This window comes from Toxorhynchites rutilus, chromosome 1 (genome assembly GCF_029784135.1).
Source record: "Toxorhynchites rutilus septentrionalis strain SRP chromosome 1, ASM2978413v1, whole genome shotgun sequence".
Taxonomy (NCBI): Eukaryota; Metazoa; Arthropoda; class Insecta; order Diptera; family Culicidae; genus Toxorhynchites; species Toxorhynchites rutilus.
The window spans coordinates 15,215,807-15,228,398 of NC_073744.1; the positions used below are offsets into that span (position 1 = coordinate 15,215,807).

The window sequence follows — 12,592 nt, forward strand, 5'->3', positions numbered from 1 at the left end:
AATTTCTTCGATCTAGTTCGTAATATTATATTTCGGAAACTTATTCTTGAGAAAGACAATTCATTCCCGCTCAACGCTCGCCGACAAACGATGTTTACTCAATAATTCCCAAATAGTAGGTGGGTATTGTGAGGAAGGAAGAGCGAGCGCAACATTCATATAGACTGATTGAAAGCGACAGATATTTTGTCTATTGGAAATGATATGCTTCAAACTTTGAATAACTTCGAACAAATTATCACTAAACCAACGGCAGTCCTACGTCAACCTTGCGGTTATACCACAAATATAACCATCCCCTAGTTTGCCTATAGACATGACATGTCCTGGACATGAGCAATGGGAACAAATGATACTCATGTGAAACACGAAGCTTTGACTTGAAATGTTTGTAAATTCGAGTGATTGTAGACTTTATTCATTTTCCGGAAATCCTGGAAGAAGAAAGAACGAAGATATCACGCGATATTGCCTTACCCAAGAATTCAAACTCTCTAATTTTGAATCGAACTTAATCGTCCCTTCTTCTTTTTTTTAATTTTTCATTGATTATTTTTTATATCTATCTATCTATCTATCTTATATATATATATATATATATATATATATATATATATATATATATATATATATATATATATATATATATATATATATATATATATATATATATATATATATATTTATATATATATATATATATAAATGGAGTGATGTCTGTCTGTCTGTCTGATTCTTATAGACTCGGAAACTACTGAACCGATCGACATGAAAATTGGTATGTAGGGGTTTTTGGGGCCGGGGAAGGTTTTCGTGATATTTTGAGACCCCTCCCCCCTCTCTAAGGGGGGGCTGCCATACAAATGAAACACAAATTTCTGCATTACTCGGAAATTAATCAATCAAACGAAACCAAAGTTGGCATGTGAAAGTTTTAGGGTACAATAAATGTTTCTATGATGGTTAGACAGTCCTTCCCCCACTCAAAGGGGGGGCTGCCATACAAATGAAACACAAATTTCTGCATTACTCGAGAATTAATCAAGCAACTGAAACCAAATTTGGCATGTGGAGGTTTTAGGATGCAATAAATGTTTCTATGGTGTTAAGATACTCCTTCCCCCTCTCTTAGAGGGGGCTGCCGTACAAATGAAACACAAATTTTTGCATTACCCGAGGATTAATCAAGCAAATTAAACCAAATTAGGCATATGGAAACTTTAGGGTGCAATGAATGTTTCTATGGTGGTTAGATACCCCTCCCCCCTCTCTTAGGGGTGGCTGCCATACAAATAAAACACAAATTTCTGCATTACTCGAGAATTAATCAAGTAAATGGGCGGGACGAAGTTTGCCGGGTTAGCTAGTTAAAAATAAAACAGTCAGCCGAAGTGCCGAAGCGTCTTCTATAAAAAAAATACAACATCGCAATAATCAATGAAACTAGCTAACTTCTGTTAGACTTTAACATGTTGTTTTTCGATCTCGGCTGCACGAAGAGCGCCTATTCAAATCTCTTCAACGGGGCTGTATGTAAACTCCTAAATCCACGTCTAAACATCAGCTACAATGCGTGTCATGGATTGCGTCATGCGTATCGTGATTCGGAATCGACTCGACCTACCATGTCTCTCTAATTAGCATTCATCACATCGTATGTCATTAATATGTCATATTTAGTAACATACACGGCGAATAGTTAACCACGGTATTATTAATAAATTCGGTACTGTAAAAATCATTTTTTTAACAAAAGCCATTGATGTTATTTTGATTATTGGCGTTACAGAAACCTCTACCTTCAAGAATTTTTTTTTCCGTTTTCCGAAAAAAGACAGAAAATCAAAAAATCGCCAAACAAAAACATTGTTCAAAACATACATTTTTGTTCCTGTAGGAGGTTCATTTAAACGATTTTTTTCCCTACATCACAATATGTGATCTATTATCAAAGTAATATTGTTGAAAAGTTTATATATTTTTGAATTTTATGAAGTTTTGTGAGGTTATGTACTTTTCGCACAAAGTTGCTTCAAACCGAATTTATTGTCCAATAAAGTTATACAAAATTGACTGAAACTAATAATAAGTAGTATCTAATAAACTAAGTTATCGGTTGATGCCAAAATTTTACCATATGGTTGCTTCCCAAGGCCTTGAAAAATATCAACGTTGCTGTTCGATTTTTCGAACGCTTGACATAAAATGGATTAATACAGTGAACAGTCAACAGTCAAATCACGCAATGACGGTTTCCCTTATTCAGTGCTCTTGAAGAGTACAACAATGAAGTTTGCTCATTTCACACATATTTCATGGGACTAGAAAATTATGAAAAGAAGATCATAACTGCTATATATTTACCCATTTCATATTCACCTTCATTTGTGTATGTCATGACACGACCAAGGTGCTTATATCAATGTATAACAGGTGAAGCAACATCATCACTTCAATAAGAAGGTTATTACGATTTGTGGAGTGGGGGTTGTTTGTTTTGTTTTTGCTAGGATACGCCATTTTTGTATTTTCACATGCGAGAGTAGTGGAAATGAGCATGAAATTCTACAAAAACATCCCTTCTTTTTCACATAAATTCGCGAAAGCCGAACATAGTAGGCATCGTTCGAATAAGAGGTTTGTAGAGAGCCGCCTGCAGCGTTCTGATGCTGTTTGTAAATAATACCGACAGCAATTCCAATATGGGTGAAAGTGCATTTCATATGATTGTTTCACCTGGTATATATAGAGGCGCCTTGGACATTACCAGTCTGGTAAGGTGCAAGGTGCTTAGGAATCATAAATATGGTCCAAATTTTCCATGCTTGTGGGAAATATCCTATATGGGTCATTGCGTTGAAATTTCTCGTGAAATGTTTAATTGCTAGGTCAGGTAGTTCCTTGATCATATTTCCGTTGATGTGGTCAATGCCGGCTGACTTTTTCACATTGATATGATTTTTGATAACATGTCTCACCAGCCGATGTTTGATTTTCATTTTGTTTTGGTTTGTAGCACCAGAAAATTCGAGCGTTTCTTGATTGGGTCCCGATTGATTCGGAGTGAAAACTTTTTGAAGATGGTTTGCAAAAGTTGCTGCTTTCTCATCGTCACTTCTGGCTTAATTACCAGATGGCATTCTAAACGGCGGGACCTGTAACTGAGGTCGTTCTCGTCTTGTAATAGCTTTCTTAATTTACGTTGTGCCATATTGAATTGGTTTTTAGATTCTGGCGATCGTTTGTTTTGCCAGATACGACTAAGTCGTTTCTGCAACTGCTGCTTTTATGTGGGAGGCAGTAATTTTTTTTTTGTGTTTCTGTGTCTTTATAGGTGGGCTAGCTATCTCCGCAGCTTTCTTCATGAGTACACTGAGCTGGTTAAATACGTCCTCGATATGATGTTCGTTATCCAGAGGTAGATCGAGAATGTTAGAGGAGATATATGTCTTATATTTTATCCAGTTAGTTGGAAAGTTAGTGAGATTAGATGACGTCTGCTTCGCTTCCTTTTCTATGAAGTATTCCAGGAGTATTGGTGAGTGATCAGATGATAAGTCAAGAAGAAGCTTCGATCTAATTCTTTTACTATTAATATTTTTGTGACAGCGAAATCTAGCAGGTCCGGATAAACGGTGCCCTTGAAGTGAGAAGAAGTTTTTCAGTTCCTCCTCCGAAGGGTGGTGGTTCGGTGAAGAGTAGAGTGCTGTTAGTACTAATTTCTCTGATTTACTCTCGATGCACACAGCCGCTGCTTGGATATTTAGAGTACTGTGACGGTGCCATAAATAGTGTGGAATATCTCGTTTGATGAGGACCGCAGCCCCTCCTCTTGCTGACCCGGGTGATTTGTACCATAGAAATCATACCCCGTGACTCTGATGTTGTAGTGATCCGTCAGATGAGTTTCATTGATAAGAAAAACGTCAATGTCATGTTGGTTCCAGAATAGTTTAATTTCATTCAAATGGTTATGTATCCCATTTGCATTCCAATAGCAGATTTTCAAAAAAAATATTTTGAACATTGCAATTTAGATGAGAAGTTGCTGGCTGCGCAACATTTCTAGCATCATTGTTTGCATTGATGTCATGAGTTGCATAGTTGAACCCATAAATATTTGTACACACTTTTAAAATTAAAATTATGAATGAAAATTATTTCTCCCGAATCAAATTAGTACTCCATGTAAATTAAAATCACTTTTGCTCGCAATTAGTGAAAAAATATCATACAAGAATAGTGTCTAAAGATAATTTTATATTATAATGGTAAGTTTTGGTGAGAATATCTGAAAATTAATAGAAAATAGTCCAAATTAGGGTCAGAACAACGTAATTCCAGTAGGTAAATAACGCAAAGAAAAAAATTTCATACAAATTTTAGCAATTTAAAACTGCCTTAGGGCTTACTTATCTGATAGAGAATAGTTGGCCTTATACAAACTAATATCGTATCCAGATGTCGACACCATTCCGCCGTCAACTCGAATTAGTTAGTCATTTTTGGAAAAATATTATACTTGAAAAGAAATTGGATTTTGATTTAGTAATTATTGATTGTATTTGTTTTTTATAGTTTTTATAGTGTCGTCACCAAGGACGCTATTTTTTATATTTTTTCTTGAAAGCTGAGGATTTTTTAAATAACATATCCATATACCAGAGAGGCGTTATTTTTTGTTCTTGATTTTCCAAAATTAACCGACGGTCCGAAAAATCATTTTTCCCTGGCAGACCAGCTAATTGCCTTTAATTTTAAATGTCGATCATCTGAATCGATGCAGTAGTTCAAAAGTTATGATTGATTGAAACAAATAATTTTTAGAAAAAATGAAATATTCTTTTCGAGCCACCCTATAACGGAAATGGTCACCCTAACGAGAAAAATAAAAATAACAGGTCTAATATTTTACGATAAGGAATAAACTTTTCACGAAAATCTGTGACAAAACAATCTGATGTATTCCCTGCAAGGGCTGTTCCAGATCAAACAGCGTTAATTTACTTCCGGCAAACATTTTCGGCGAGGTAAGTGCCAACTCTAGGCTGGCTACTAAACTGTCTTCTCATGGATTCTCTCTAGAATGATTGATGGTGGGTGGCAAGCGGCAAGCTTCTTGGCAGCTCCATTAGAAGTGATGGATGCCTTCGACGAAGCGTGAGAGCAGCTATTAATAAAAAGGCGGCTTGCAGCGGAGGGTGACAGGTGTTTCCGATCGCGTTTGCGTGGACAAGGGACATGATCAATGAATTTGTTTCGTTAGCTTGAACCCTCTAAAAGTCCCAACATGCACACATATTAACATACACGTTATGCTAATCATTAGCCAAGTGTTATATAATCAATCGTTTGTTTTAGTAAAGTACTTTTACATAAACCACTGTTAGTTCACCACAACACGTGACACTAAATTTCAATTCCAATGCAGCAATTCTTGGAACATGGAATCATGAAGAAAGTTGCTTCGTGAAATCATATCGTTTTACACAATAGTTTCTCCTGACAATAGAGTCGAATAAGGGGAGGTTCAGATTCAACACTCGCACTAAACTGGAGGCTGACAATGGAAGGAAATCCGCATGGTACATTTCACCACGTATCATAAGGGTGGTTACCAGTGTTGCCACATTGTAAACTGTACCAGAAAGGAAAAAATCTTTTTCATCTGTAATTTTTCTTCAAAAAATCTGTACCATTGGAATTATTCATTGTAGTGAAAAATAATGATATATGAAAAAAATATTCATTCGTTTACTAGAAAATATTATATTTACTTGCTTACTTTATATTTAGATTTACTCACTACAATGTACATTGACATTTGCTAGCCTCGAACCACTCGCGTGTTTGATGATGCTTATACATAGTCTTTCTAAATTTAGATTGCGTACTATCATTCAATAAATTTTTCGAGAGAAATTTCATACGCGGAAAAAATGTGTATTTTTTGACGGAAATCTGTAATCTATACCGTACAGAATCTGCACCAAAAATAACGAAAAAATCTGTACCTTTCCATATAAATCTGTACGTGTGGCAACACTGGCGGTTACATTGTTGTGGTCTAAGATAAGATCAGACAATAGGGGGTCTTTTACGGACCAAATTTCTGTCAGATACGGACCAAATTTCTGTCAGTCGTTCTGATTTCTGATTGGTCGATTTCGATAAATTTTGTAAACAAAGTCGATTTTTCCAGTGTTGCCAATAAAAATAAATTACGTTGGGTTTGTATTGAATTTAGAAAAAAAATGAATTTAATTGATATTACGATACTTAGTTTAGAGGAAATGTGAAGGAATTGTATACACGTTTTACCTAATTATTTTGTTACTATATTTTGATTGAATTGAAAAATTTATATATATATATATATATATATATATATATATATATATATATATATATATATATATATATATATATATATATATATATATATATATATATATATATATATGTGGGTGGTCCGAAAAATCATTTTTTTCAACTTTTTCCTAAAAGTGCCTTTTTTAAAAATTCATAACTTTTGAATCACTGAACCGATTTAGATGATCGATATATCAAATTGAAGCCAATTAATCTTTTTTGGAAAAATATTAGGCTTGCCAAGAAATCGAATTTTGTTTTCGTAACTATTGATTGTAGTTGTTTTTTGTTATTTTTATGTTTTTTGTTTTTATGTTTTTATATTTTATGTTTTTTCTTGAAAGCTGAGGATTTATTACATAACATATCTCGATATCAGATAGGCTTTTTTGTGTTTTTGAGTGACTTTTCAAAGTTAACCGGTCGTCCGTAAAATCATTTTTCCACTCTTATCCAAAAATAATTTTTTGCAAAAATTTATTACATTTGAACTACTGAACTGATTGAGATGATCGACATATTAAATTGAAGCCAATAAGCCAATCTTTTTTGAAAAAATATCACACTTACCGGAAAGATAGGATTCTAGTCGCATAGGTCTAGTCTAGTCACATAAGAATATTGAACGAAGACTTAAAACATGTTAAATTTACAAAATAATGACTCTAAAACGAAAAAACACCTCTCTAGAACCCTCTTTCCAAGTTCAATACTTTTTTCAATATTTTTTCTATTAAAAATCTACCTCATTGGCTTCAATTAGATTTATTGATCATCTGAATCGGTTCAGAGGTTCAAAAGTTATGATTTTTTGAAAAAGTCATTTTTGGGAAAAAGTGGAAAAAATGAGTTTTCGGACAACACTAAAATGGAAATGGACATAAGTTTAGTTTAATAATAATCTATTTGGTTTCTGATACTAATATATTTTATTTCTACCATGCCATGCTCCTGCTATCAAATTTTCGTTTCCTTGTTTTTTTGTTTTCTCCGCTTTTTAAACGAAAAGATATAAATTTTTTTATAATGTCATTCCTTGTTTTTTCACAATGGAATAAAGTGGATGGCAAAACATACATTTCTCCTGCCATTTTCTTCGGCAAATCAGCTTCGTTAGGTTCCAAATGCGATTTCATATTTCGGAATAGAATTTCCATTGCTAAGAAGAAATTAAAAGTCTCATCATTCACTATGCAGATGGGAGAGTTAGAAGCTGTAGCTCGCAAATATGAAAAAAGAGACGGTTGATACAATCTAGGTTGTGTTTTGCTGACTACCAATCTCTTGTTACACTGCTGACATGTTCTTTCCCGCTGAATAATTTCTTTGATGATGAAACCAGCTATATAGAACAACGAATTTTGTTCTGTTCTGTGGAGAAAAGTTTTCGCTTCATCGACGGTGTACTCATAGTCGAATTCAATATTCATATCATCCACATTATCACTAGAATTAGATGAAGCTGAAATTCGATATGATGTCGATGCTGCTTCATTGTCCATCAATTTCTGGGTTGAACATTCTTCACGCCGCTTTGATAGCAAATCTATCAATCCAATAAGATGTTGTTGTGTATCGGCTGTATACGAAGCATTCGGTACTACGGTCATGTATTGCGAAAGAGTCACAATTTTCAAGTTATTGCTGAATTGCAATGGAGTTGGGCGTCGTTGCTTTGCACGAATCAATGAGAAAAGACTCTCCAGACAATCTTGGACGAACCGCGATGTAAATATTTGTGGGTGTCCTTCATGCAAAAGCCGATCTGTCAACCTCACAATTGCATTCGTGCAAACGATTACACTTGTTTGCCATGGTTTCCAATGTCCGTGTCCTACTTGGAGATCATACATTAACCGCACCATGGTCTTCAGATGAGCGATATCCTCGTCATATTTCATAGGATCATTCAAACAAAATACTTTTTCTTCTGCCCTATTATTGATAAGCTCGAACCATCGAGCAAAGTCTTCTATGAAGCATGCGGTAGTAAGAAGCTCCGGTAATTCTCGTATTTCCGCATGAAACTTCAATGCTGCAGCCACCGTCCTGTTGCAATATTTTGTTGCGTTGCATACTTTCATTTTATCTATTGAAGATGTTCTGTTGTCAAAGCACACATCCGAGGCCGTTAGTCTGTGACAAAGCCGCAACGTGTTGTTTATTTCGGAGTTCACGATTGTGGTTAAATGGTCTCGATGAACAATATTGGATGTTAGCTTTTTTTCACGAACATACCAATCCGGAACTTTCAGGTAGACATTGTTCAACCAGCCATGTACTGTATTTTTAAATACGTGTACGGGATCGGGTATGACCTCTAGCATTCTGTTCTCAGCGTTTGGATGAGGTATCGCAGCATTTAATGTCTCATTTTTGCGACGAATATCGATCCCCAAATCCTTCCACATGCGCTGGTTTTCGGACCCGGAATCTGTTGTTATAAAATGGACACGCAAACTGATTCCCTCTGCTCTTGAAACTGCAGACAATACAGCATTCTTCAAAAACTCTTTTTGTATAGAGTTGCCGGTGTACTCGAAAGCAACCACCTGTTTCCAGCGCGCTGCGATTCCAACTAGCATGAACACCAAAGCTTTACAGGCTAAAGTTTGGGACATAGGAAGCGTTGTTGTTCCAACAAACTGCTTCGTATTTTGGCAAAACTCATTTGCCTCGTCTATGCTCATTTCGTCTAGAACCAATCCGCAGTCCTTTTCTTCAACCGACATTGTGGAGACTTTATGTTGTAGCAGCTCGAATATATCTTCAAGAATACCTACAAAATATCATTTCATATATTAACATGCGATGAGACATATGATTATAATTACATACCAGGACTGAAACGAACTCCTTCAATTTGGCGTAGTAGAGTCCTCGTGGATGGGAACGGGAAGCCTTTTTGAATAAGCTTGTCGTATCCACCTTGACATGCAAACCGAATTTGTAAATTTTCCGTAATCGTTTCATTGGACCAACGTTTCACTTTTTTAACCTCTCCTGTTAATAGCTTAATTTGATCTTCTCTGAAAAGCTTCTTCAAGGGTTGTTTTCCACGAATTCTCGAGGTCAGATATCCACATTTTTTCTTCCATTGTTTTACAATTCTATTAACGGTTACATCAATATAAAATATTAGAAAATAACATGTTTTTTGACACACTACCTTTTCAGCTTGGAAATTTGATGTTTCAAACGAAATATTTCTTCCTGTAGTTGTTTATCTCCTTCATATACGTCAACCAAATCATAATTGTTCTCAATACTTTGTATCTCTTCCCATTCCTCATTCGCGGATGCAGCTAAGGTCGGAATTTTCGTAACTCCATTTTCATTGTATTTCCCATCAACAAAATGAGCCTGTATATATACTAGTATTAGGATATGTTTTAGAATTAGTTTTTAATACTTACGCTACATATTCTTGTGCTTGATTTGATTTCAAAGAATGGAACTTCTAATTCACTGTTCACGCAAAATCGAATCCATTCTTTCCGAATATTTTTGTCTTGAGGGAACCGATAAAATTTATACTCAGGATGAGTATCCGTCCTTCGCTCACAATTTAAGGCTTTACACTTCATTTTTATTTTTGAATTACGTTTTGTATGAATAAAATGGCTTCCTAACGTTGTTTTGGTTGTATTCCTGCTCATATAATAAGATAGAATGTTTTGGTTCAGACAATGAGAATCTGCATAACGCTGTAACGGTTGTCAGATTAGATTTATTTGCTAAAAAAAAAATCCCAAATTTGTTTTGGAAACGATTATATTATAGATATGGGTATTTAAAAGACTTATTTTATCCTTTTAAAGCATATTTTTGAGATTGTCTATTTGAAAATATGCAATAATCATTGAATTCGCACCAACCAAATGTTACGATTCATTAAAATAGAAATTTGAAAAATCCGATATTTTATAATATTTGGCAGCTCTGGCATCTTCATGTCATGGCTTCGTTTTTGGACGACGAAGAAGAGTAAGAAGCCAGTTGTCTGGTCTTGTCTTAGGTTGTGGTGAAAGAGGAAAATAAGATATTTGCATGCATGGCGGCTGTTTCTCCGCTGTTTGTCTGCTTTTCGTGAGGTTGATAGATACTCACCGTCCAAGTCGTGCCGTAGACGACATTCATGAATATTCCGAGAGATTTATGCATCCTGCTGGTGCTGCCCTGGTGCACCACAGGTGGTTGAATAATTGGAGAGAATGTTTGTCAATCCTACTATGTGTCATTTTTACAATCAAAAGTGTTTTTTCTATTCGTTTTTTCGCTGCAAACAAACCCACAAATGCTTTTCATCTGTGGTACAATCATGGCAAAATCGACAACCTAAGTTTCGTGCGTTGTTGCGAAGAATAATTTATTCTCCATTCTTTCGGGTGGGCTTACAAGACATAACCAAACAAAGAAACATCAGCTGTTCAAACGTTAAAGAACAGAATATTCTTCATCTGAATAGACATTTGTTAGTGCATACAGATAACTGATGGCTGAACATTTCTTATTTAATTTTAATAACTAACGAGCAAAAGTCAAATTGAAAATAGAGGCATCATTCTGCACGCACACACCAACAAAATGAGGCGTGTTCAGAATTTTTCAAAATACACGATCAAAAGAAATGCGTCAAGTTTAAGTTGATTAAATTTACTTGTTATATAACTGACAAATTTACCCTAAACTCCCTGAAGCCTTTCTTATGAAATAATACATACATTTGAATGATGTATCTATCTAGTTCTCACTTACCTAAAACTATCCACAACACGATACTGTTACCGGTGATGGCAACCAGCAACATAGCACCAAAAACGACGCCCCATGCAGTCTTTAATTGCCAAGGCAGTTCGTATGGACTTTTGATGGTTAGGAACAGACACTCGGTGATGAATTCTCTGCAAACGGAAAATCATTTAAAAAAAATAACGTGAGATTTGTATACAACATGGTATTATTCCTGGGAAAGATTCAATCGTGCAATAAATTGCCCAAAAAAAATAATTGGTTAACTGGTTCTGATATCCTTTTCATCCTAATTAACTCAAAGTACGAACCGACAAGCAGAAAAACGCAGATCCCATTAGTCGTCAGTTGATTTAAATGATGACAATTCTCACACAGTTCTCACTCACAACTCAGTTGCACCACAGGATTCTATTTGCTCAAATTTCGTGAATAGCATTACAGGGCGGACTCGATTATATACAGTCTCCAATGTTCGTTCACTGTATATAATCGAATCAAAAAACTTATTTTTTTAAATTGTTTTATATTGTTTTATTTTGACGTCGGACTACGTCTAACCGGAGTATATGGGGGTGAATTGAAAACTAAACACAGAACATGCAGGAAAAAATGAAAGATTTCGGATGCTTATAACTCGAACATTTCTTAATAGATCGGAAAAATGTTTGCATCAATTGATAGTTAATATTTCTACGCGTCTGTCACAATCAATATGATGTTACTTTGCATGAGATGAACAATTGAATAACTGTAAAATGACAAGCGTTGTCCAAACGCCCTAACTGCCACGTTTTGAATGGCCCGATTTACGGTTTCCCCAACACAGACTTCTAATTCAATGTACCTGTGGGAGTTCGCTTCGCAAATACAAATGCAAGGAGGAGGTATTTTTGTCTCACCGAACTGTGTTTCCCTAACACGGACTTCAAAATCAATGTGCCTGGGGGGATCCGCTAAGGAAATACATGCAAGTAGGGGGAATTTTTGTTCTCACCGAGCTGCGTTTCCCTAACACGAACTTCAAATCAAAAAATATGCTTATGAAGATAGCGGTAGTCCCACGTCAACCTTGCGGTTATATCATGGATGTTACCCACCCATTTTTTTTTTTTAAATATGAAAGAAGAATTCAATTTTTGATTCATCCACTTTAAGTCATAAAATACCTCTCTCATATGCAAAAACTTCATATATTCGGAATATTTCAGAAGGTGTTTGAGGATCATATTCGATAAAAAAAAAATTCCATCTAGGCATATGTTCGAATTCAACAATGACAGAGTTATTGAACTTCTTTTTTTCCAGGCTCTGTTTTCTTCAAACAGACTCTACTTCAAACAGTACGCTACGTAGGACGATTTGGTTGCTTCCATTCGAAAGATGAGAAAATTTAGTACAGGATGTAGATGTGAAACATCTAAGTTAGTGGATTTGAATAACATTTTGGTAGTGAAGAATATAAAAG

General features: G+C 35.2%; 1 protein-coding gene across 4 annotated transcripts in view; it reads right to left on the minus strand.

Moving 5' to 3' along the window:
- Nucleotides 1-12,592, minus strand: part of LOC129762769 (tachykinin-like peptides receptor 86C) — a 181,347-nt gene that overhangs the window by 124,803 nt on the left and 43,952 nt on the right. For all 4 annotated transcript variants that reach the window (XR_008740713.1, XM_055761306.1, XM_055761297.1 and 1 more), the window contains exon 3: nucleotides 11,131-11,276. Coding sequence is in view for 3 of the 4 variants with exons in the window: in XM_055761306.1 (XP_055617281.1) it covers nucleotides 11,131-11,276 (146 nt within the window). In the remaining variant the exon portion in view is untranslated. The remainder of the gene's footprint in view (nucleotides 1-11,130; nucleotides 11,277-12,592) is intronic.